At 35.1% G+C, this 27,376-nt stretch overlaps 3 protein-coding genes, 1 long non-coding RNA gene and 1 other non-coding gene across 6 annotated transcripts; 2 read left to right on the top strand and 3 right to left on the bottom strand.

Moving 5' to 3' along the window:
* The first annotated feature begins 492 nt into the window (after nucleotides 1-492).
* Nucleotides 493-26,891, top strand: LOC124640597. 2 transcript variants are annotated; one of them, XM_047178429.1, is made up of 5 exons: nucleotides 493-946; nucleotides 7,973-8,099; nucleotides 8,499-8,674; nucleotides 11,121-11,165; nucleotides 20,466-21,220. In XM_047178429.1, exons 1-4 carry the CDS (start codon nucleotides 581-583, stop codon nucleotides 11,151-11,153), a joined length of 702 nt encoding a protein of 233 aa, XP_047034385.1. In that variant the 5' UTR covers nucleotides 493-580; the 3' UTR covers nucleotides 11,154-11,165; nucleotides 20,466-21,220. The 2 variants fall into 2 exon arrangements, with proteins under 2 accessions (XP_047034385.1, XP_047034384.1); XM_047178428.1 differs by lacking the exon at nucleotides 11,121-11,165 and adding an exon at nucleotides 26,451-26,891 and having other exon boundaries at nucleotides 494-946; nucleotides 20,466-21,339.
* LOC124640596 lies at nucleotides 11,186-15,561 on the top strand. Its single transcript, XM_047178427.1, has 2 exons — nucleotides 11,186-13,771; nucleotides 14,749-15,561. Exons 1-2 carry the CDS (start codon nucleotides 13,576-13,578, stop codon nucleotides 15,450-15,452), a joined length of 900 nt encoding a protein of 299 aa, XP_047034383.1. The 5' UTR covers nucleotides 11,186-13,575; the 3' UTR covers nucleotides 15,453-15,561.
* On the bottom strand, nucleotides 13,773-16,140 carry LOC124640594 (protein ALP1-like). Its single transcript, XM_047178426.1, has 2 exons — nucleotides 15,653-16,140; nucleotides 13,773-14,693 (listed from the first exon to the last, which is right to left on the bottom strand). Exons 1-2 carry the CDS (start codon nucleotides 15,967-15,969, stop codon nucleotides 13,817-13,819), a joined length of 1,194 nt encoding a protein of 397 aa, XP_047034382.1. The 5' UTR covers nucleotides 15,970-16,140; the 3' UTR covers nucleotides 13,773-13,816.
* Nucleotides 19,048-19,119, bottom strand: Trnaq-uug. The gene has a single exon. It is a non-coding gene; the product is annotated as a tRNA-Gln (tRNA).
* On the bottom strand, nucleotides 25,201-26,416 carry LOC124640599. The gene is made up of 2 exons (XR_006985567.1): nucleotides 25,822-26,416; nucleotides 25,201-25,585 (listed from the first exon to the last, which is right to left on the bottom strand). It is a non-coding gene; the product is annotated as an uncharacterized LOC124640599 (long non-coding RNA).
* Nucleotides 26,892-27,376: the final 485 nt, after the last annotated feature.

The following is a 27,376-nucleotide window of genomic DNA, read 5'->3' on the forward strand; positions in this document are numbered from 1 at the left end:
CTATACTATGCCAATATTGTAAGGCGTATAGCGTTTCGTTTGTTTGCCTGAACGCGCCTGTCTCGGGAACTTCTTAAGTATTGGCCGATTAGAAAAATTATTCAATGTTAGATAGAACATGAAGAAGGTAATAGGCTACTATTTATCCAGGTGCGCCAAGTAGTTCACGCAGGATGTGCTCGAAACCAGCGTTACAGCTAGTAAAGTAATACAAACATAATGAGAATCGTAAGAGTACTTTACGATTAGGGGCTGAAAAAATAAATAATCCAGCTGGCCCTATTTTCCATACAAAATAAAACTATAGGTTTATTGTGGTTATCCAATCCAAATGTTCCCAAGTCAACATTTTACCCATGAGATTTTGTGCCATTGGGAAAATTTTATTCAGCGCATGGTATTACTGATTTTGCTATCCTTGTCTCTTTCATGCTATTCAGGGTATTGATTATCTCTCCATCTCATTCTGGGTTGCAAGTAAAAGAAAATTTATGAAAAAACGACAGTCGTTCATTGACAGTTCCCGAGTGAGTACTTGTGTTTTGTGAAGAAAAATTACGTTGAATTAATACATTTCGAAATGCCGAAAAAACTGAAAGTAGTCGTGAAATCTCTGTACTCTCACGAGATCCGTAAAGATGTTAGCTTGGAGAATTTAAAGTCACTCAAGTTGGAGGATGCTTGGCCATTTATCAGAGATGAAATTGAGATCGAAATTGGTAGCAGCCAGTTGGTGTGTATTCCTCATATTACCGAAGCGGATTTGTATAAAGTAACATCTCTGTTCGTTCCAAATGAAAAGGCAACAAACGGTAAAATGTTCACACCACTCGGCGAGCTGGTGAAGAATGTAAATAAAGAGAAATCAAACCCTGAATACGTGCAGTGGCTGGAGGAAGGTGACTTTCAAGAGGCTGACTTCAAATTCCCACATGAAAGCGTGAAGGTTGGTAAAATAAAATATTTGAGCTTCTTTCTTATTTTTTTTTAAATTATGGCGCAGTTTGGTATCCACGAAGTATGTAACATATGTGTGGATAAGGATTCGACCTTGTCATGTCCTGGTTAAATAAAAAAACCGCGGAGTTAGTATGTTTGGCGAATGATATTATTGACGCTACATACAAATTGAAAATATTACTATATTTAATTTCATTTCAATATTAGTGTGACAAGATTTTCAGAAAACATTGCACAATAAGCCCAATTTCTTCACAATACTAAATTTATCTCTGCTTCCAGTACATTGTCATGCTAATTTGTAAACTAATGGTACTTTAACAATAGCAATTGATTCTCAGGAGACTGTCATGCAAGCGATGAAACATAGCTACACTATACCTTTGAATAATTCAGCATTTGTACCTAATGTCTGCCATGCATATTTTATTTAGTTTAATTACTAAGGTCACCCTTTGTACCTGCATTTTTTTTTTTACCGACGTCAAAAATTCATCAAATGACCCCTCCCGCTGTGGGTTAGCAGCGGTGAGGGAGTGTCAGACTCTTACTGACTAAAAACCGTCATGTTCCGTCATAGGCCTTTTATGTACCAGGGCGGCGGTATCTCTTTCGAACAACCCGCAGCCCTTGTACCTGCATTTGTTTCTATTTATAATAGGAGTTTTTTAATTTGCACTGTAGCACTAATTGGGCATAATTATCTTTTTCTATGGACTCACCTGCACTATGAGGTTCCTGTTTTATACAACTACAAAAAGCAATATTAGTTTGCTGGTAATCAGCCTAGCCTTTTCCTAACTTTTGGGGTTGCCTTCTTACTGGATGTAGCTGAGAGCCAGTGCTTTACATGGAAACTTTTTCAAGTAGAAAATAAAATGTTATTGATATCCATTGCAAATGCAAATCTACATGTATAATATAGCTATCAAGTACAGCGTTTAAGATTATTGTTAGAGTAAAAGCCGGTTTTGTTAATGGTTATTACTGGATTTCACAACACCACTTGCATTTAGTTTTGCTTGTGTTACTACTCAACTGCTCCATATAACATTTAAATAAGTTTCTTTCGGTTTGAAATTCATCCTGGGGTTTCTGTCTATCTCAATATCAAAGTTGTTCTTAATTATTTCAGTCGAACATGTAACAAACTTGCATTGGATTGATAGTGTTAACCCTTTGTATGCTAGAGCTCAGATATACATGAGACACAATTGATTTTCTATTGTTTTAATAAGTGGCATACAAGCAGTTAATACGATTAGGCTAGGCTTTTAACTTGAATAGTATCCTTGACATTGAGACTCAAACACAATGAGTCTTTAAGCCAAATACCTAAACATTCTAATGTTCCACCATCTATGATTAGTCATTCCATAAACTGGCAGGAATGAGGCCATAATTTATCACATGTCAAACACATGTTAGTTAAGGAAAACCTTTTTTAAATTGAATAATAATAATTTATGGATCTATTTATATCTGATGAGCTTAATATATTTTAACAAAACAGGAAAATCGAATGAGTGCCTGTATTCTAAAATCTGAAGTAAAGGTTTGTCTTATCTCTTGTACATTTTTGGCAGTAGCCCAGGGTCAGCTTTCTCCCATAGACAATGAATTTGATTGAATTAATTGAATGTTTCAGTAAGCTTAGATTCTTGAGCATTTTTAAAATAAGATTCTGTAAAATAATAGAGTTCTGTTCTATGCATTTAGTTGCCAAGTAGCATCATCCTTTTACCAAGCTGAAAATGTTGTATGATTTCATCCTTTAACTCATTAAAAGGACAATGCCAGGGTCTGGGCTCAAAGTTTGCCCAGCAGTGGGAGTAGTTCCAGCTGGTTCCATAGTGCACTCTGAACACGAAATCCAAATATTTTTGAAATCGGTCCCAGAGGTCCCGAAAAAAACCGGTTCAAATGTTCTCCATAGATAGTCACTAAACAAAGCCTGAGCTATTTGCCCAGTAGTGAAAGTGGTCGAAATGGGTTCTTTACTTCACTGTTAATACGAAATCCAAATATTTTGGAAATCGGTCCCAGAGGTCCCGAGAAAAACTAGTTCTAATGTCAAACTCGAACAGTCACTTTATAAAGCCCAAGCCATTTGCCCAGTAGTGGGAATGGTTAGAATAGGTTCTTTACTTCACTGTTAATACGAAATCCAAATATTTTAGAAATCGGTTCCAGAGGTCCCGAGAAAAACCGATTCTAATGTTCAACTTGAACAGTCACTTTAAAAAGCCCAAGCCATTTACCCAGTAGTGGGAATGGTTAAAATAGGTTCTTTACTTCAATCTTGAGACGGAATCCAAATATTTTTGTAATCGGTCCCAGAGGTCCCGAGAAAAACCGGTTCTAATGTTAGCCAGCCATTGTTAGCAAGCCATTTTAAGCAGCCACAAACCCAACAACCACTTTTCTTGAAATAACATTCAGATAGTTAATGGTTTCACTGTTAGCAGGATAAAAAAACAGCAATAGACGTTTTAAGGTAATTGTTGTTTCTCTTGCTTTTCAGTCTCTATCTACCACAATCAGTCCTAAGTTCGAGTAGCGTCATGCAATTAATATCCGTAATGGCAATGGAAAAATCTTATCAAGACGAATAAAATAAGCTCGAACACGAGGAAGTAAATAGTTACCGTTGAGGAGTTCCCTCGTCTCACTGTCGTCTCCATCGTCAGGTCAGGTCTTAACCTCCACAGTTTTGTGGTGTCGGAGACATATACCCGAATAACAAGTTTTTATTCGATATGTGCTTACATTTTCCGAGAGTTCGCTATTGTTTTAAGGTTTCTATCACCAGACCCTGGACCGAATAACAAAGGAACCATTTGGAAAGTAAATCCTTTCAAACAATAAAATGATTATTTAAATCGGTTCGTAAACGACGGAGTTATGCACGTACTTACGTAAAAAAGAATACATGAACTGAGAAACTCCTCCATTTTTTGAAGTCGGCAAAAAAAAAAGTCTCGTTCAATACCTCGTATTTGTCGATTAATATTATAATGCATTTCAATTGAGGTTATAAAAGTGGAATAGTTAAGAGTTCATAAGCATATTTTTCGTAATATGGAATAAGAGTCAAACCAGTTTTCCTCAGGACTCCTGGGATAGATTTCGAAATATTTTGGTCTGGGACCTATGGAACATAATACACTATGCAGTTACTGTGGGCAACTCTTGAGCCCAACTTCCATACAAACAATAGCATTGTCCTTTAGTCAAAGTTTATTGAGACAAAAGTAAATAATTAGATATTTCAGAAAAGAGTCAAGAACCTTTTTGCTCTGGCTTCAATGTAATTGGATTAATAACTTTCAACTGTAGCTACCTCATAAGTCATATATAGTCATGGCACCTATTTGAAGAAGCATTATAAGTCCTTAAGCACCTAGGCACTTCCCTAAAGTAAAGATGTTATTGATAGAATTGTTGACTGTTTGGGGAATTACTTTTATCAGTATAGGTAGTCTGATCAGTTTCTTATCATTTGCGTAGATTTATAGAATTGATAGAACAAGTAACTACTTGTAGCATTGACTAATTCCTGGGGCCCGATTCTCCTAATTTTACTTAAGCAACATACGATTCACGTTCGACTCGATTCGACTGATATCCAATCCCGACTCGATTACGATTGAAACGTATGTGGCATTCCGCTATTTTTTCTTTGAAATAAACGTTTTTATCCTTTTCTGTCATTCAATAATGAATCATTTTGTCTGCAAATGATTTACGATTGCAAAATGATTGTACAGCAAACTACTGTATTGACCAAAATCACCAAAATAGCAGACCAATCGCACTTAATCAAATGTCAATCGAATACGATTGGTCTTTTATTAGTAGCAGAATGCCTGATATGGTTAAAACTGCTACTGCGATCATATTGCGATTCGATTTCTATTCGATTTTGACATTATTAACTTAGGAGAATCGGGCCCCAGCTGTGTCACATGCTTTTTTTTGACCTTCTCTTTTAAGCTGTACTTACATGGCTAGTAACATACCTAGATAGTGCATTGACTCTTTCTTATTCAGAGAACTAAAAGCAATTCAAGGAATCCACTTTAATTCAACTTACAGGGTCTTCTATGCAAAACGACATAACAATGTTCAATCTTCAACGTCATAGAGGCGTAAAATGACGTAAATTACTTTCATATTGGATTTAACGCTCTCTTTAACTTTGATTAGCTTTTCGTCACTTAATACTGTTTATGGCTTCTGATCAAAGCCATTCATAGCTATTAAAGTGGTTTCTTCATGCCTAGGTACTATATTTTAACAGCACTATTATTTGGAAGGCTGATGAGGTAACTATCTGGTGATATCTAGGACGATAGCCATATATTTCATGTAGATTTTTTGGTACACATGGCTAAATTAAAAGCATTGTACAGTTACATCGCCACGCAAATGTTTAAAAATAAAATCTTTTGTTTATATTCGAATCATATTACAACAGGAACCTTTTCCTCATCAGCTACAGCGAAACGTGACTTTGATTTGTGCCAAGTGTAAACTCAATTAGTAGTTTATGTGCCGTTTTCGGGCCGTAATAAAGAGCAAAGAGATTTTCAAACACACGATCCTTCGATGGATGATATAAAGACTAAATTCGGAAATATAACATATGTGGTGATAAAAGAGTCTTGATTGCCGAACTTTTTGAATCCCAAGCTATTACGTCCAGAAATGTGGGTTAACGACTTAAAGGACAGCGAACAAAAAGAGACCTCAGAACAAAACCTGTCTGCGGGTTGTTCGAAAGAGATACCGCGGCCCTGGTACATAAAAGGCCTATGACGGAACACGACGGTTTTTAGTCAGTAAGAGTCTGACACTCCCTCACCGCTGCTGACCCACAGCGGGAGGGGTCATTTGATGATTTTTGACGTCGTTAAACAAAAAAAAAGAACAAAACCTGTTACTATAGGGCAAGGCTTTAAACCAGTGGTTCTTAACCTTTTTGACATGAGGGACCACTTTAACTAAATTTTGTCTTGCCGGGGACCACCTCATCGGTTTACCTAAATTAGCACTCATTTCTTTATTACTTATCAAAAAAAAAAACTGAATTTTTGGGTCAGTTCTACTCAAAGCTAAACGCATGTCGGCAGTTGTGTAGGTAAGCAAATGCAAATAAAGAAAAAGTTGCCTATGTAGTTTCCAAATGCGCGAGCGAAGCGAGCGCGAAATTTTAATTATTTTTTAAGACTCAAAACCAAAATTACGTAAAATGTAGCCCAAACATACATTTTCATGAATGAGGGGACTAGGTACGACACACCCGATATACGTCCATGCGAAAACCCCCGCTCGCAATTATAAGTCGTTTAAAATTAAGTTAGATAACGTATAGCAACGTCGCGAAGCTAAGCTTCGCGGACCACTTGGAATGCCTCCAGGGACCACCAGTGGTCCGCGGACCACCGGTTAAGAACCACTGCTTTAAACAAAGAAAGAAACTCACTGTATTGTATAATCAATACTGTCCTTTCCTCACGAAGTTCATCGCGTAATCCAGAAAAAAAATCTGTATTGAATAAGTACTAAACCACTAAGTACCTTCTATATAACGTCTAAATATTTACGATGATGGCCAACGATTTGTTTATGCATCCTTATTTCGAATGGTTAATATGCAGTTTCCTTTAAATCTGGCGAGCATTAATAATGTACGTGAAAACTGCTTGTTGGAAAACGGTGCCGAAGGCTTGTTTGAAAAGTCTGACCTTGTTTTTATCAGAATTATGACTTCCAAATCGATTAAGCTTTTTGGGACTCAAAGCCCAAGGCCTTGTCTCCCAAAAGAGTTACATCTCGGCAATTTTTGACGTATTTCTGGCATAGTTCTCTTGAATCTTAGTTTTACTACATTAATGAAGTCACGTAATTTAACCAAGACTGCATTCATACGTGACACTGAGGTTGCTTGATGCTAGAGGTAAATCGATGTCATCCGACTTCGTTAATCATTAATGCTTTCCTATACAAAGCATTTGCCCTTAACTTGAGGAAAAACTTCGTGTGTTACAAATGTCCATGCATTTTCTAGTGTTTTAAACACGCTTACCTTTTAATCTTATCTGAACCTTGTTTGCATTTCAACCGATAAAAGTTTTAAAGTCTGTATCATGTGTGATTTATATCGTCCATTTATAGTGAACCTATTATAGGTATATGTATAAGCTTATCCTGGTTATCTGGAAAATGCATCAGTATGAGGAAAACATGAACCTAAAAACATTTTATGAGTCCTGCTTCTAAAAATATAATTCCAAGAATTCCTCTAATTGAGATACTTTTGTGGTTTATGACCTCATAACTTTCATGTCTTTTATTAACTTACAGCAAATAAAAACTTTAATTAGTGGAACAGTAACTTTTTAATGTATTTCTTAATGATGGAGAAAACATGCTCCACCGACTCCTAATAAAATTGGGATAGGGCAGGAGGATGATGATGATCATTATATCATAGTCATGCCTGTCCTTATAAACCTACAATGGTTGATTAAACCACACCTACAGCCAAGACAATTCATGATAAAAAACAGAAGAATAATCCTAGTGATTCTTGGCTAGATACTGTTATACCAACTGCTCCTACTTCGGTCAATGCCCTGTTACATGAGCTCAGAGCAAAGAATACAAACAGAGAAATGAATGCAACACTCGTTCAACAATTTTATACTCGTACAAGCGAAGTTTCCATCGTATGTTGTGGCAGTAAATTACGATTTTACTCAACAGAAATTCCCAGGAATCTGAGTGTTAGTCACTAAATTCTGGAGATTATTAATAGAGAAATACCGAAAGTAGAAAATAGGACGGAGATTTAGTAGTTTAGGCGTTCCAAAACAAGCTCGCAATACGGGACATGATGGCGTAATCACAATCATGCCACATTCTTATATCTATAACCTTGTTTATTGTTCTACTAAAACATATCCTCGAAATCAAAGTAACGTAAGCCTAACCATTTTGTTTACAGATTACACTGCAAGATGAGGCTATCAAGAACAAAGTTCGAGTCATCATGGTGAACTTTTCTAGAACATCTGTTCCTAGAAATAAGGAGCTTGTCAACAATATTTACTTGGATGTTGATAACATTAAAGGTATGTATGGATTTATAAAGATTAAGTATTCATAACTACTAAGATGGAATGAAGAACGAGAGAAAATAATGAGCCTTGAGGATGTGTCGTAATTCTATAGATTAATAAAATGTATAGGTACTACTAATATAAATGTAATTTATATTATGTATGTACGTGTTATAAAGACCAAAACTATGAAATAGCTGGACACAGCATTGCCTTTGCTTAAAATAAATAGGTAGTTTGCGGTAATGATACAATATTTAGAATGCCGTCATTTACAACCTTCCTTATACTTCCAATCATTTATTTAGAGACAGTCACAATATTTTGCGGTTTTGCCCAAATAACCAGAACTGAGTATACCTATTACTTCACTATTATTTATTTAATCAAATAATATCCTGTTTGTTGTAGATCTGAAGGGCAAGAAGTCGGTGTACATGATCACAAACGTGCTGATGGCGAAGACTATCGAATTTAGAGTGACGAGGGAGACATCTTCCAGAATATTCCACCTTGGAACCGCATCACCCCTTGTCTTTGGATTAGAAGAGTTCCTGATTGGTGATGATGGAAAACTTATTGCTAAGGTAAGATCTTTATTATAATGTACTTTTCACTTTGTGATGCCCAAATAATACCACTCTGCTCGGCTCTGTTACCCATTTAAAAAGAACTTCTATTGTCTCTAAAGCTGCTGCATATAATGTACCTAGTTGATGCAGTTATTACGTTCTCACGTCTTTATGTAAAAATTGCTTCTTAATCTTCGTAAAACCCTTGAAAGTGTCATCAAAACAAGCTTTGTTTGTTTTATGAAGTAAACATGAGTTACAAGGTCGATATTTCCGACTACCATAAAGGAACCAGTTCCTTTTAATAAGCCTCGCTTTGAATAATGAGTAGTGAGCGTATTGTTCTTTAAAGTAACTTGACGTGGCTTAAATGCTATTTGCCGTTCATGAGTTCTGTTTACGAGCTAGAAAATTAATCGTGACAACTGTACGCTGTTTAGTTCCTTTAGCTCGTAACTTTACTTTCAAAATACTCGTTTGAACTTTGCATCCGTCGTTTTTTTGGTTTTATCTGACGCAGGCATAGCATTAACGAGCTGTTCAAAGAATCAGGAAATAAAAAATCTTCATTACGCCAAAGGTGTACCTTTGAAAAACTAATTTTAAATAAATGAACGTCTGATTAAGTCATCTAGTAAACATAATTATTATCCTGAAAATGACACGTAATATAATTTTCTCGGCGTATCGCGATCACTTATCAATAATACGTTAATGTGATTACGTGTTCTCATTGTCATGAATGTTCCGGGTGATAACTTGTTGATTTTCCAATGGCTGCACTTGAAACGTTACACGTTTTTTAGAAAGCGTAAAAAATATTCTGGAATTGCCCGAACGTTTCATAATGTCTTTCCGTTACTTATTGAAATTAACACTCTTGTACCTCTGCCAAGATTAACGGTAAAAATGTGACGACAGAATCTTTCGAGTAGAAAATATTAAATCATTTCTTTTTTGTGGACCTTTTTTACAACTAGCACTAGGTAATCGAGTGGTCAGACTACATGTAGGTAGTCTTGTGACTATCATGCACCATGGTTGTGATCTCAAAGCTTGTTACGTTAACGCTACTCGCGACCTCGAGGAAAAAACATCAGTCTTGTTACAAAAATAGTTTGTTGTATTATAATTTCTCACATCATAAGTACCGTGTAGAATATGTACCTAACAGTAACAAGCTCAAATAGATTAAGAAAGTAAAATAAAAGAGAAAGCTAGACGACGGACAATAGATGCGAACTGATAGACTAAAGATCTGGAACTAGCTTACCATAAACTTGACCATAATATCCATGATCTTTCTCTAACGACCAATGATCATCTTTATTAGCACCAATTTGACAGATACATAGAAATAAGCGAAACCGAGGTCTAGTTGATGAAAGTTATTATTTTTCTATCAGGAGTTTTGTAAGCTTATGATATAAATAAATTATTGTTTACTAGAGTCCCTCGGGGTCTTATTTTAGGTCCACTGCAGAAAATATACATTTGTAAATAGGTCAGTCTTCTCTTATGTTTCCACAGAAATAACACCAAACGCATTTGGGTTGCCCTATATGCATCGCAGCATATGCGTGAATCATTATTTTTTCGGCTTGTTAGCAAGATGCATTAAATATGAACTTTTTATAGATATAGTCAAGTCTTAATAAAAGATATTTCACTGCTGTGTTTTCTAGGTATTCCTAGTTAGTTTTGAAAGAAACAATTGCCTGCTGTGACGTATAAACTTTATGAAACGTTAGTAACTGATATAGGCCGCTTTAACGTATCATTATCCATTGCAATGATTTGGTCCGTCAAGCCAAACCTGACCCAGATACATCTAATACGATAAGTGACGTCACAAACGACACGCAGTCTGTGCCACTAGAGGGAAATCTGTGTCAAATGTATACGTTTTAGTATGAAATGAGTGATTAGTTCAACAGGTTTGGTTGAATGTTTTAGGTCTGCAAAAGTGGTATAAGATATATCTATAATTATAATTATATGAGGCATGGTATATAGCTGGTAACAGCAATGCAACGTTTGAAAGCTGTAGTCTGAGAGTTAAATCAACGCAACAATATTACGGAAACATTATTAAAGATCCTGAATCTGGAAAGTTTTGACATCCACCAACGAAACTCACAACTTGACCTTATTAACCGACGAGCTGTTTTCCGCATTGTCTACGGTTACTGGAACTATTTCAATCTTATCTCTAAACTATTGATTTCCTACTAAAGATAACGTCTATGATCCTTTCATAGAATCGCTTGGAATGTTTTATAGTCTGCATTGTTGCACGTAGACTAAACCCACTCTTCAAGTCTATAGCATTACGATAACAATATAATAGAGCTAAATACATTGCTCTTACGCACTTGAAAGATGATTCAAATCTAAATACCATTGTAATCGGTATAATAAAATATACTTCAAACTTCAATTTGCATCTGTTTCGTTGCAGATGTCTGTACCAATACACTATAGCCTGGACTAAACGAGAATTATCGTAAGTGGTGTGAAGCTTCAAGTCGTAAATAAGAATAAATGTGATTCACATGAACTAACACCCCATTGTGTGGTTTTCATTTTCCATCTAGTGGTTTAGTTCAAGCATCATTTAATCGGTCTCGCTTGATTGGAATATTAGATTTAGATGGTACTGGCAACGATTGGTGAAGCGTACTGTATCCGTGTCCATCAAATATATTTTCTTACGACGTTGTCACGTACGAAGCACGAGCTGGTCACCGTTATAAAATGTTCGTTGAGTGTTTTTTGTTCACTTGACGACTGCGTGAATCATTCTGATAACTTCCACCGATCTCATATAAAATGCAAATACAAACATGATTCTCAAGCCCAAGATATTCTTATTTATGAACGTCTGCATATCGTCTAACCCTAATTTGTGTGCTCGCTTTGATGCTTTATTATTGGCAATACGCCCACGGGTTGACGAGATCCGATCTCCAAGAATTTACCTGGCATCAAACATTTTAGCTTTAAGAACGTTGCCAAAATTAACAATTATAATGATACTAGAAGTAATATTTTGATTGGCAATAGGGATTTCACATTTCACTATTCAAAAGAATTTTATTAAGAGTTTTTTGAATGCAGTTCGGGTTGCCAATAGCTTGAACAACGTTGCACAATTTCTTGGCTCGATATCCTACAAGGAAGTGGTAACAATTGTTGCAGAGTGAATTACTTTTTTTGCTCAAATCTTTGTATTACTATTAGAGGTCATGAACTTATACAAAGGAAAACCTCTTGGTTTAGATATCGGTATATAGAGGCAATAAAGCCTTTTGGAAATTATCACCACATTTGCGCATCAAAATAGGATTAACCGAATTAAGTTTTATGTTATTTATTACACATACTTATTACATTTTTATTAATTTATTCTGTCTCATAAATACAGTAGCTATATCTACATGATAAGGAGTATATTGCAATAATAAAAGAGCAATTAAGTGTAGGATTACTTTATCCTCGAGACTTGCTACTGGAAATATTCTTCTATCAACAACTTAATTATCAAGTTTTGTACCTATTTGTTATTAGGATTTACGTTATTCATTACTTGTAGAATATATTTCTTTATTGTTATTTTTATCTTGTTTAAAGATTTTAAAATCTCCTGTTGCGTTCATACGAACTTTTCTGTCTCCTGTTTTGTAATATTCATAATAACTGTTGCCCTTGAGACGAGTGTCATGTAATGAGTATGAACATCTGTTACGTTTTTTGTTGTAAAGTTCTTTGCACTCTTAGTAACTGGTTTTTATTTGAGTACAGCACCTTCACCTGCGTCACAGGTTCTGTCCATCAGCCTTACAATTATGATTTAGGGACTGTTCTTTCTATAAAACTGTTTTCGTGGAATGAAAATATCTTAGAACCTGTTTCCAGTTTTATGATAAGCTTGTTGAACTACAGGGCTGTTAAAACTTTCTCTCGTTGACAGGTTCTGGAAATGTACAGTTCTCAAGTATTTCCTTGCTTTCCGTAACGAAGCTATAAAATTTTTACCACTCATGCACTCGATCGTTCGTTGGCTTTTGCGAATCGTTCTGAAATGACTTCATGCTAACTCTGTTTGAGTGCTACGTGACTTTCGAGTCGTACGCGCAGAACTGCATTTGATTTTAAATATAGATAACATGGCAACGTGGCTCTTGTCACCATACCATTAGGCTAAGCTAAATCTTCATAGATAGTAAGTCCCTGTTGTGTAAGGCTCATATTATGTATGGATTTAAACAATTGTTTTAATGTACTTTGCATGTGTATACAGGAAATACTCGTACAGTCGTTCTATTTCGGTCTTTATGTCATTGTAACAGTCAGCGGTTGCGCACGTGTTAAATACTAATTAATGCACCGAAACCTCTTTTGAGTACCGTTCTTTGTCATAAATCTGGACTCAGTAATGATCTAGAACTTTCCAAGATTGCATTACGAACAAATGTGGAACTTGGAATTTTACCCAAGTGTTTATGATAACTCTGCAATATTCTGCATCTGGGAATAATTCATTTTGAGGAAAATAATATGATGATCTGTTTCATATTTCGTACTGGTTGGATACAATCAAAGACTATAAGAGCCCCCGCACACTGGCCACTTAGTGGCGGCCACGCTTCAGCCACTAGTGGCCGCCACAACCTGCGGACGCGTTTCTTCATACATTTTATATAGAATCGGCGCACACTGAGCGCTTGAGTGGCCGCGTCCGAGCCACAAGCTGCGAGAGTCGAGCGCGCTCGCTACTTGTGGCTGCGTTTTGTCGTTCGACTCGTGCGCATACACGGCCACAGTTGCCGGCTTCTTCCCACCCCTGCGCGCCGCTCCCCAATCCCGTCTCCCGGGTCTAGTCTTGTTGTAAGCTGCGTACTGAATGCACGTGCATGATGTCCACGGATCCGATTCCTCATTTTGATGTAGACGCTTTTATTTCCGATGTCGAAGAGCGACCCGCTATTTGGGATTTAAAGTCAGATTTGTATAGCGACAGGGGTAAGAAAACTGAAGCTTGGGAGGAATTGTGCCTAAAATTTATTCCAAATTTTAGTGAAAAAAATGTAGCGGAAAAAAACAAAGCAGGTAAGTTTTTGGACAATTTTATTTTACATTATTATTATATATTTATTATATTTTATTATTTTGCCAAGGTACAGCTCCCTCGTTGCTAATAAAATAATCTTTCAATATATCTCTGGTGTTTAATGAACGACGAGATTGCACGTGGGCGTTATCGATATCGTGAAGTCCTGGTACAGTCAATGTATGATGGAAATTAAATCCATCTCTCTGACGAACAAAGTTGTGTAGTATACAACAGGCCTTCACGATGTCTTCGGCGAAATCTATTGACACATTCAATGGTCGATGTAGTATTCTCCACTTATTCACTAATATCCCAAAGGCACACTCGATATGACGCCTGGCTCGAGAAAGCCTATAGTTGAAAATTCTTTTTTCAATATTCAAGTGTTTTCCTGAATAAGGTCTCAACATGTGTTCTGCAAGACCAAAAGCTTCATCACCAACAAAACAGTAGTTTACAGGACCAGAACTACTAGAAATTGCTTTTGGTGCAGGTAAATTCAGGGATTGGTCTTCCAATTTTTTGAATAATTTCGATTCTTTGTAGATAGTCGAATCTGAAGCTTTCCCATAAGAGCCGACATCAATAAATGTGAACTTATAATTCACGTCACAGATAGCTAGAAGTACGATGGAAAAATAGTGTTTATAATTATAATATAAGGATCCGCTATCTTGAGGCTTAATAATCCTTATATGTTTTCCATCAATTGCACCACAGCAATTTGGAAAGTTAGCATATTCTTCAAACCCCTTAGCTATTTTACTCCACATCTCTTCAGTTGGTTGTGGTACGCAGATATCTTGAAGTGATGCATAGATCAATTTACATGTTTCTTTTACAATCAATCTCGCAGTTGACGCACCACATCGATATACTAATTCAAAATCACCAAATGAACAACCAGTAGCAAGGTACCTGCAACAAAAAGAACAGATTAGAAACCTTTGATTATGTTATTTTTATGTTTCAGCATCCCAGTTGCAGCGAAAATGGAAAAGCCTTCGTGACTGTTTCAAAAGAGAACACTCTAAACAAATGAGCGTTAAAAGTGGATCTGCATCATCGAGTCGCAAGCCGTATATATATTATCAACAACTATCTTTTTTAAAAAACTTGGCTGACACACGACGTGATCCCAGCCCATTACCGAACGAGGTACACGATGCGACTGAGAGAAAAAGGCCAAAAAAGAACAAGACAAATAATGAAGACATTCAAGCAGAAACTGATATACTTGTTAGTATTTCAGAACAATTACAATCTCGTCATTCTAACAAGCATGAAGAAGACGCTGACCATAACTTTGCTTTGTCCTTGGTCCCGCACTTTAAACAAATACCCAATGAATTTAAATTGGATGCTCAAACCGATGTATTGATGGTACTAAAAAAATATAAACAGTATATGCGAACATCACAGAATCAACAACATGGATATTTCACATCATCATTTCAGGAACCACGCTCATACCATACTATGCAACCATCTACTTCGGGTTATCAACCGACTCCGCGTCCATCTGCTTTGGGATATCAATCGGCTTCGCGTCCACCTTCTATGGGATATCAATCAAATTTTGAGCATGACTTTTCCGTTAGCTCGCCATCTGCATCTGATAATACTATGAATTCTGTTTTGTCAGATGATATAAATGAACATCTTTTTGACAACTGACTATGTAAAAGTAAATGTGTATTTGTTATAAAAACTGTATATCTGCGATATGTAACTTGATTTAGTTTGCGATTTTTCAATTCTCATTAATAAATAATTTCTATTTCAATTTGGCTTTTTTAATTGTTTGTTTTACGTTCTAGAATCCACGTGAGTCGCAAACTAATAGAAGCAAAATGATACGAATGAATGATACTTACCTTAAAGTTATAGCCAGCCTTTCTGTTGGAGAGATGCTTTTTCTCATGCGTGTATCTTGATGTTTGAGGTCATCGTGCAAAACGCTAAGTAATTCATTGAATGAGTTCACGCTCATTCTAAAATACTTGAAGAACTTATCTGGATAACATTTTAACTCTTCGAACAGCAATTTGTGCTGTCCATTTTTATTGCGTGATGTCAGAATTGGATGTACCCAGTGACGCCGATGAATTGGTCGTCGATGGTTCTGAATTCGGCGCCGTTTTCTACGTTTTAGAATAATAAGCAACAATAGCGAAATCAAGAGTGCGTCCATTCTTGGGCAACACACGTCTACCTCTGTCGAGATACTTGCAGCTAGTGTCTGACGCAAGTGGCAGCCACTGGTGGCTTGATGCGGCCACTAGTGGCTGCCACTGGTGGCGGCGTGTAGTGGTCTAGCCGAACTACTGGTGGTCGCGTTTAGTGGCGGCGACTGGTGGCCGTAATGTGCGAGGGCTCTAAAACCACTATATTTTATGGATACAATTAATCTTCAAGACACAATATTTATTGATTTAACAAAAATATCGGTACACAAAGCCTCTTATAAAATGCTTTTGTATGAACAATATAGGTACATATACAAATGAATGTACATATAATTATGTCTCCGACAGCAGACATCTTATTTAGCATCCGTTACGTATAACAAAAGATTTGTATTGACTTCCAAAGAGGTGTGTCTCTATGAAAAGCAGCCATTGGCTGACTGCCATTCTATATACGAATGTTAAGTCACGTCATATTGATTTTAATGGACAACATCAATTAGCAATTTTGGCTAACCCAGTCGATTTAAATATATTAATACGAATAACAAATAAAAGGTGATAAATATTCATGCAGTTAGGTACTACGCAGCACATGATGTGTTGATGATCAATTGTTTATTTATATATTTTGTAAACCTTTTCCGGTTACCTATTTGAACAAACAGCCTATTATATTTTTAATGCGTACTGCGTAGTAATGATGATTATCAAATATTAATTAAGTACCAATATCAAGCGCAGTAATCTACACAGGGGATTTTAACGCAGTGAAAACATATTTTAGGAAGATTCCGAATAGAATTCGATTTTTATCAAACTATCGTATCAGTTAGCTTTGTTATTGCTATCTAAGTATTGATTTCTTGCCTTGTTGTTAAGACCACCTATATTCATATCGATTTCACTGTTGCCAGCCTGCCTAGCAGACAGTCTGGCTGAATACATTAGCTATAAGTCGATATTGATTAACGGGTGACGGTTTAAGAGGACGAATTGGAATTTTTGGCGCCAAGGATCTCAATTTTTCTCAGTAAATACAAAACGGATCAAAATACAACTTGGTTACCTGAAAGTTCATGATATAAACCTTATTTTGTTAGACGTAGAAACATGATTAGGTAACTTTTATAACAGAGAAAAATATATCAAACATACCTCTTTTTAAAAAGAGATTCACATATTATGGGCAAACGGGACCGATTTAAGCCTCTTAACTTTTTTAGTAGTTGAGTATATACATACTCTTTAAAATTGTAGAAGGAATTTTTATCAAATTATCATTTCTACATAATAAAATAACAAAACCATTTTGTCGCTTACGACTTTTAGTTATAAGCTAGCGCGCGTATTGTTATCCTCGCCCCGCTCAGACGCTCCGACCCCTTTTGGCGCCTTAGATGCGCGTGCCGGTTATGGCGACGAATTGGTCAACAATAATTCCATAACCGGCACGCGCATCTAAGGCGCCAAAAGGGGTCGGAGCGTCTGAGCGGGGCGCATTAGCTTACGCGCGCTAGCTTATAACTAAAAGTCGTAAGCGACAAAATGGTTTTGTAATTTTATTATTTAGAAATGATAATTTGATAAAAATTCCTTCTACAATTTTAAAGAGTATGTATATACTCAACTACTAAAAAAGTTAAGAGGCTTAAATCGGTCCCGTTTGCCCATAATATGTGAATCTCTTTTTAAAAAGTGGTATGTTTGATATATTTTTCTCTGTTATACAAGTTACCTAATCATGTTTCTACGTCTAACAAAATAAGGTTTATATCATGAACTTTCAGGTAACCAAGTTGTATTTTGATTCGTTTTGTATTTACTGAGAAAAATTGAGATCCTTGGCGCCAAAAAATCCAATTCGTCCTCTTATGGAATTATTGTTGACCAATTCGTCGCCTCATAAAGTGTTCAGGTCTGTATTTTGCTCTTGCAATGCATTTTATAATCAGTTGAATTGAAGATTGTGGTCAATTCGTACCAGACACATAAAAATCCATTTGTGACTGAACTTAAAAAGAAATCGTTCCTCAGACTTTGTACCTAGGGCACTAGGGTTAAGTTGCAAACCTGTTTATCAACCTCTAAACTCTTAGCTACAATGCTGTAGTCATTATTTATACAACCTATTGCCTCATGACCATAATAACAATAATAAAGGAAAATTTTCTTGAAAATTGCTAGAAAAACTACTCATCAGCTTTTTGTGCAAATTGCAAAACAGTGGTCGGAAAAACCAACTCATCGAGTGAGTTAAGTCGATAACAGTCTGGGGCCCGATTCTCCTAAGTTAATAATGTCAAAATCAAATAGGAATCGAATCGCAATATGATCGCAATAACAGTTTTAACCATATCGGGCATTCTGCTACTAATAAAAGTCCAATCGTATTCGAATGACATTTGATTGGTGTGCGATTGGTCTGCTATTTTGGTGATTTTGGTCTATACGGTAGTTTGCTGTACAATCATTTTGCAATCGTAAATCATTTGCAGACAAAATGATTCATTATTGAATGACAGAAAAGGATAAAAACGTTTATTTCAAAGAAAAAATAGCGGAATGCCACATACGCTTCAATCGTAATCGAGTCGGGATTGGATCTCAGTCGAATCGAGTCGAACGTGAATCGTATGTCGCTTAAGGAAAATTAGGAGAATCGGGCCCCTGACCACTCATTGACGTCAGGTCCTAATCGAATTATCACAATATCGGTTGATATTATATTTAAAATGTATTTGTGTTTTATTATCTTTCCACTATTCGTAATCTTGCTTTGTTTCAATAGCTATGGCCACGCCTGCATGCACGTCATTTCTGATAAAGATTATTTTTATAACTCATGTTAAATCGTGTAAAAAAAATCTATTAAATGTCAAAGTTTAAACTTGCTCTATAAAAAATCTTATCATGTACATAATTCTCTGTTTTCACATGGAATCTGCCTACAACGCAATACTATTCATAACATGCCTTGTTTTCAAACAATCCGACCAAACATTGTTTACGAACGATTCGTTGAATACTCGTCACTCGATCTCCATGTACGAACAATATCGAAAACAATCACAAAAAGAGACAGGTTCCACCGAGATTTGAACTCGGATCGCTGGATTCAAAGTCCAGAGTGCTAACCATTACACCATGGAACCGGATGATTGGACCCTTCATTTTTCGAGACCCTTTCTAAACCCGGATACTAAGTCGTGATTTTCACAATGGTACTCATTAAAGTATTGACATTATTTTAATTGATAATCAAATAAGTGTGCATTACTTCGAACGATAATCATTTACTTATTCTGCGTGTAAAGTTAAACAGAGTGCTTAGTGCGAGTTTTCGTGAATTTTTTTACGGACTCACATGAGAGCGCGTATACTAAGATTTGTATGCAGTGTTGCCAACTTAGTGGATTTTCCACTAATACTGGTGGTTTAAGTCCCCTATTTAGTGGCGAAATGTTGAAAGTACTGCGGGTCAAGTAGCGAAATGTAAGTTTTGTGGTACAACTTTAAGGAGTTACTATGGAGATTTGAAGTCTCACGGAATGTCAAAAAAGCATCTACAAAACAAAAAGGTGAACGACTACTATATAATTATATTAAGTACTCATTCATTGGTCAAATGCGTAACTAAACAATTTGTGAAACTACTACGCCGATTATAATTTGTGAAGGATTCGGATCGGGTCGGATGAATTGCTAAACAGATGTAATGCTTTGTCTGTTTTAATTTTCTATCGTTGCCGAGTTACATCTTTGGATGATTAAATTGTTTTAGGTTACAATAAAATATAAACAATATTTTTTTAGTGGTGAATTTGGTGATTTTAAGTGTGGGATAAATTTTTGTTAGTGGTTTTCTGGTGGTTTTAAAAGTTGACTCTGGTGGTAAGCTTCTACAACTGTTGGCAACACTGTTTGTATGGAACAAAAACAGGTTCCAATTTTTGACACTAGGTGGAGCTGTTTTTGTTCCATACAAATCTTAGTATACGCGCTCTCATGTGAGTCCGTAAAAAAATTCACGAAAACTCGCACTAAGCACTCAGATACTGACCTAGTTATTTTTAATGAGTGTGTTAATGCTTGCGTACCATTTACATTAGCTTATGACATTGATACTCTTTAAGTAGTTAATCATATATAGGTCAGCTATATCTAACTACCTACTTACTAGGCAAGTAGATGATTCGATACCCAAGAACAACATATATTTTTATAGGTCATTAAAAAATTATGCTCACACACCTATGTTATACAGCGAGTACCTAGAACAAAATAAAAATCATTTGTCTTGCAGGAAGTTTCCACCCAAGAAGTTTGATTATAGCTACCTAGCATCAAATAGTTATGATCTCATCTCGTTTTTTCTCACATTTTATAAAATTCGCAATTTGAATATTTGCCAAACAACACTCAGCCACTGCCACAGACAACAGGATTTCCCATTCCCAAAAAGGTTTCCTACTAACAGTTTCGTTTCCTCTTTTTACAGGAACCAGTGACGATCAAGTCCAAGTCTCTTCACTGGCAAAAAGTGAGTCCTTGTGACCAGCTGTACATCCCAGAGAAACCAGACACAGCATGCAAAGTATAGATCACATGCTTTTCACCATGGAGCACGCTTGGACCCATACATGATGCTTACGAAGTTAGCGTCTAGGTACAACACTATAACACGCTTTTTAAATGCCCTGAAGTTTGAATTTAGAATGATGGATTCATAAAATGAATTTCGAGCCTCAAAAGATTGGCAATTAAAAAAAGTTGTCTAAATGACAAGTATTATGAAGAATATTTCAAGGGTATTGAGGGCATAATAAATAACGCCAAAATTAACATCGTAGAAATACAAAAAAAATGGCAATTTGTTTCTTCTTAGGCTAATGAGAACTGATAAATTGGACTGGTCAGACTAAACATTGTCTGCGCTTCGTAAAATTATTATATAGTAAGAAATATTCGTGTACTTAATTTTCGATAGGTAATTAGGATTGCATGTGGCGATAAACGATAAGATGTGTTGATGTGTTAATTTAAGGTCATTATCTTTTAGATTAAGATTAATTGTGTTTTTCACACCGTTTTACGCGATATCTCTTTACACTGTAACTGGATATAATTTTAGAACAAACTACATTGAATAAATTTATTAGGGAGGCCTATAACAACTTATTTATGAAATATACTCCAATATTGGATGACGCTTCATGTATGGGCCCTAAAATAAGTTACTTATAGAAAACTAGAGCTTACCAACTCACAGCTGTCGACCGATTCTAAGTAGATCAAGTGATTATGTGGCTTAGCCATGACTTAGATATAACTTAGTTTAGCAGAACAAATTATTTGCCTGTTTAGACAAAATATTATGAGCGTTTCTTTTATTTTTTGCCATATTTTCAAAAAATCGCCAATAATAAAAATATCAGTATATCGCTTTTTTGGTCATGAAATCAGATAGGTTATTTTATGAGAATTTTAACTTTTCCATGGGAATTCTATTTGATTTAAAATTTTTGTATTAAAATTGTAAAAAATCAGATCAAGGTAGGCTAAGCGTTCTTATTTTGTTACTCCTTAAATGGAAAAAAAATAACTTCAAAGTCGCGAATTCTGTGGCTAAAATGTTGTTTCTTAAAATTCATGATATGTTTAATAAAGTCATCGCAAAGAGCTACTGAGAATAGTGACAAAATATATCCGATCCGGGTGCTTTAAAATTTTTTTTGTTACTTTTAACCGAAAGTAAATTTAAAGTTTTGAAAATATGAAAAATATACAAAATTGAAATATTTTGCTTATTTTTTATAAAAATGTTTAGCAAAATTGATCTTTTGTACAAGTCATTTTAATTTATATTGAATAAATAATTACAAAAAGTGAGTTTAAAGACGGGAGATTTTTGGGACAGTAACAAAAAGGAGTAATTAGTAACAAAATAAAAAACATTAGGTTTGGTTTACAATGGTTATTTTTTACCTAATATTTTTAGTCATGGCGTGTTAGGTATCAAACGAAAAGGCTTAACCCACCTAACAGGACTTAACTTTAGGACGAAGTGGCATATACGACCACGGCTTTCCTCTGAATACCTATCAATTGTGACGAGATTATTTTCTTTTTTCATACTTTTTAGAACGTGATTTTTGAGTCTTTTTCGGGTTTTAGTTTTAAGGATTAAAGATATGAATAAATAAAATATGGATTAGTGCTTAATCTTAATCAACGTTTAATAAACTATAATCTAATCAGACTTGTTGTTTTATATTTTTGGCACTTTTTCAAATTTAACAATAAACTTACTTAACAATAAACTTGACAATCTTCTCATTTTGTTATTTTAAGGACAAATTAACAAAATGGAAATATTAATTATTCGTGGCTTAATAGTAAAACCAATAAATATTAAAGTGACAAATAGGCACACGCCATTCATCATAGGTATAAAAATGGACAGACGTTCTCAAAGTTTTATAACATCTTCAGGGGCCTTACCACAACCTCTTAAAACAATATTATTTTAATATTACCTTGTAATTTCTGTAGTCGCATTTTCAACTCTCGGTGCTGATCCGAGCGTTGAAAAACCAACAGAGCGGAACGCAATTTAATATTGTTTTAAGAGGTTGTGGTAAGGCCCCAGGTAAGCTACAGACTAAACTAATCTGTCAGATTACACTTAAGTCTTATTTGTATTGTCTCGTTATTTATTTCGACTTGGAAGTTTGTTTCTTGAGGTTCGTGTTCAACATGTGCATCCACTACAAAATTTTGTAAAATCGCTGTTTCATTTGAGTTATCGGGGTCAAATTGTGGCGAAACATTTATTTTTTTTTCAAATTTATGTTCAATTGGGTCATAGCAAGTACAAGACATTTCAGTTGAACTACAAAAACAACTCAATATACGATGCTGAATATGATCATTGCCCCGCTTACAAATAACCTGATGGATGTTCATGGTTCCTTTTATAGTTTTAAGATTATTAGGTATACATTCTTTTATAGCATCAATTTCTGTTTCAGTTATGTACATCACATTTACAGCTTTAACTGCAGACTGCAATGTCGAATACACATCTGCAGCGCTTACAATATCCTGCCCGTAAGAAACTTGCCTGTCGAGGCACCTTTTTACAACTCCTCCAATGGCATCAGCCACCCCTTTCCCATGGCCACTCTCGAAAAACGACCATGTGATATCAACATTATAGAATGACGAAAAATAATTAATCAAAAAAAAGTTATTTTTTTGACGGTATTGAGAACTGGGTCCGTCAGAGAATATGTGAATTCTTTTATAGTTCGGCCATTCAGAGAATGCGTTCCTGACACGTCGCGATTGAACTGACGACGTAACTTTGCAATGGCGTTGCAGTTACGATAAAAATATTTTTGCTGGTTGTTTACCGTTTTAACAATTGAGGAGCATTAAAACAACATTATTATATCAATAATCAATGAATGTTATTACGTCGTCAGTTCAATCGCGACGTGTCAGGAACGCATTCTCTGAATGGCCGAACTATAATATTTGAAACGAGAGTCTTACCTAAATTTATAATTGGCTTTAGATGAGCCCATATAGCATGTGGCTGGTGCACATTGGAGGGTGATACAGTGCAAAAGGACTTTTGACCTCCTTTAAAAAATATTACACCAGTGTGCAGAGTAACTTGCGTCTTTGATGCACCAAAGTGCATCGACTGTACCTCTTCTGACATTTTGCATTCATAATTTTGTGAAAAATCACAGTGGATGGCTATTTCGTCTTCCGTCAAGCTGTCAATACAGATTTTGTAAGATTTTGCTTGATGTGACGCATTAAAACTGTGTTTTTTAAATCCGGCGATGTCAGCTTCAAATAGTTTTATTAATTGTGCAACTGTAGCGTTTTTGAGCGACTTAACAGTCTTTTTGGTGATAACTTCTTGTTCTCCGTCTTCGGTATTTTTTTTATATGAGTGATTTTTCGTTTCCCACATTTGCCACGTAATATTTGGATCGCTTGAACTTTCTAAATTATAGTTAATTAAAATATTGTTATTACAGATATTACATATTCCATACATACAATCGAATTTGTCAACATTACAAGCTACTTTTTCCAAGAGAGTATGCAAATTACGAAAATCGATTATTTTATGACGATACAGTGCTTCTATTTTTAAATTCATGTTTGAGTGTTTAATGCAGAGACATGTGTTTCGGTTGTGCATACTTGGACTTAAAATATAAAAAGGTTTGAATCGACAAAATGTTGAAAATGCTGCAATACCACCTTCTTTCTTATACTTCTCATGTAAAGCTCGTAAAGACCCATTATAGTTCGGCCATTCAGAGAATGCGTTCCTGACACGTCGCGATTGAACTGACGACGTAACTACATTCATTGATTATTGATATAATAATGTTGTTTTAATGCTCCTTTTTTTTTTTTTTTTATCGACGTAAAATCATCAAATGACCCCTCCCGCTGTGGGTTAGCAGCGGTGAGGGAGTGTCAGACTCTTACTGACTAAAATCGTCGTGTTCCGTCATAGGCCTTTTATGTACCAGGGCCGCGGTATCTCTTTCGAACAACCCGCAGCCCCGGCAGGCCTTGGCCCTGCTGGGCCCCGCTGGGGTTTTAATGCTCCTCAATTGTTAAAACGGTAAACAACCAGCAAAAATATTTTTATCGTAACTGCAACGCCATTGCAAAGTTACGTCGTCAGTTCAATCGCGACGTGTCAGGAACGCATTCTCTGAATGGCCGAACTATAAGATATCTTATTTGCTCTCTATTTTTTTTTAATGTCTTGCACTCACGTTTGCCTGCAGTGGCCCTACTAACATCGTCTCGAATGTAAAATTCTATGATAGATTTTTTTAAGTCTGATATTATACGTTTAACAGATTTTTTCTTTCTACACCGTATACCAATTTGTTTCGAAACAGACGTTTGTGCTTTACTATTTCGCACCAAATTATTATTTGCAACTTTCTTTATTAGGTCTCTTTCCTTATTATTTTCACAATTTTTGTAAGTTATCTTCAAGGAAGCTTCGAGGATTTCGTTTCTGGCTTTTATTTTTAGTAATTCAGTCTCAAACTTAGTTTTTTGTTCCGTTACGTGTTTTTGTAGTCGATATATTTTTTTTCTTGCAGTTTCGTTAGCTCGTTCCAAATAAGCAATGCGACTTTTTGCTTTGTCATATTCTGTTTTCAATTTATTTCTAGCCCTTCGGAGACTTCCTACAGTTTTTGTCAATCTTAATATTGTTGATCGTGTTTCAGTCGACGTCTCAGATAGTGTTATTTCCGAGGAGGACGTTCCCACTGATATTTTCATTGTGTCTGTTAAAATATCTGCCATTGGGGTTGAAGAGCTTCCGCTACATGCTGTTTTTTGTGATTTTTTGATCTTTTGTTTTTGTTTTTCTTCTTTCCACTTTTTCCTCTGTTTTTTTTGTTCTGTTTCAGTCAATTCCGAAATTTTTTTATATTTATATTTTGATTTTATTCTTTCTAAATTTTTCTTTCTTATTTCTTCCAACTTATCCGGGTTCTGTTTTAATTTATCTCTATATCGCTTCATTTTTTCTGCCGGAGTTAGTGGCATTTTCTTGTGCTGTTAAATTGTAAACATAGCTTTATAATTCCGTTTTTGTTACCTAATTTTTCCGCTTATACGTTACTACCCCAAAGTAACAAAAAAGAAAGTAACGAAACAAGTGTTTGAAGTTATCAAAATATTGTTGTGGTAGTTAAAATTGCAGTTTCGTCTATTTTTATACACTCTATTTTATCCGAAGCTAATTACTATTGCACTATGATAAAAACAGTGGGTAAATATTGTCAACTTACCTTGAAACAGGAATAACAAAAGTCGGAACGAGATTCGCTCTACAACAAAAAGTACGTGTCTACACTTCAAACTTCGGAACAACAACTGACGCGATACGTCAAAATGGCGGCATTTAATGACATCTACGTTATTGCTAGTTCAAAAAAATATAACTAAATTGATGTTTTTTTTTTAATATTTCACACTAAAATGGGTAACAAAAATGGAAATCCATTTTTGGAACTTTCTCTGGGACATATTTAAAATTCATTAATAACCGTAAAATTTTAACCAAATTACCAAAAAAGAAATACTACGTGAACCCTTTTACCTTGTAATATGATTTATAACCAAAATCTCAGTAAAGTTTCTTTGAACTATATCAAAATAATTAAGTTTGAAATTGCGAATGGTAGATTGGGACATACGAATTTTCACACATTGCAATTTTCACAGTTTATATTTAATTGATTTTTATTTTAGTACTACGTATTTATTATTTGCTAAAATAATTTCTGTTAATTTAACTAACAGTAGTATTTCTAAGTAAAAGAGTATCAGTAATTTATAGATTACACCTAAGTTATTTATCTACAAAATCGTGGGACATTTAACAAATGTGTAATGGCAAAAAATAAAAGAAACGCTCTTATTCGTTATTAAATCACTTTAGGACAATCATAACCATATTCTTGTTTGATAGTATTGATATTAGTATTAATGCATTCCAAAATATTTGTGTGTACTTTGTACTTAATTTTGAGTGGCGTTTTTATAAAGGGCTTACGCATACAAGAGACTACGTGCGAACAAGCTTGCTTCATGATTTCAAACCAGTTTTAATGAGTGTTGTCGTCACAGGATGTCTTTTGTGTGCATAAACCCTAAGCAGTGTATTACAGTCTGTGATTTTTTTGTCAACCAATACCAATGGTGTTAAATTTTTACCTAGGTAATTAATTAATTTATGACCGTTTTATGTTTAAGTAATATTGTGATTTCTTACATTGTTTGATGTTTTTCATGTTTGTCATCTTCACTGTCTAATTATCACAATCATTTCAATAAATTGTGTCTTGAATGTAAAAAAGTCGTTTTATTTTCTACTTTGTCATTCAAGTTCCGAAATAATTCTACTCTTCAGTCATCAGGACAAAAAAACAATTAACGAATTGAATAGAGAAAGATTATCAGAAGAGATAACTTTAAAGAGAGTAGTTTTTTGTACCGGTACTTTTAATGAACTGTAAAAAACGGTTACTTTCTATGCAATTTGTTGTTTTTCGTCGTAGATTTTTCACATCAGATTCAGAATCAACAACTCTCCTTATTTTTTAAAAACAACGATATAAAAATAAATATATCTTTTCCATTAAAAACATAAATGAAAGTGTCATTATACCCAATTGTTTGTTGTAGCTTTTATAAGCACCACCGTCGCACAACTCGCACTAAATTATTTTCATCAGCTCTGGTTTTTGGGCATCCTCCTTTATTAGCCTATTTTACAGTAGGAATAATACACTTTTTACTGTGTATTTTCAAATTTCTAATTCATCTAAGTTAAAAAACCAA

Source organism: Helicoverpa zea, chromosome 21 (assembly GCF_022581195.2).
Source record: "Helicoverpa zea isolate HzStark_Cry1AcR chromosome 21, ilHelZeax1.1, whole genome shotgun sequence".
NCBI classification, from domain to species: domain Eukaryota; kingdom Metazoa; phylum Arthropoda; class Insecta; order Lepidoptera; family Noctuidae; genus Helicoverpa; species Helicoverpa zea.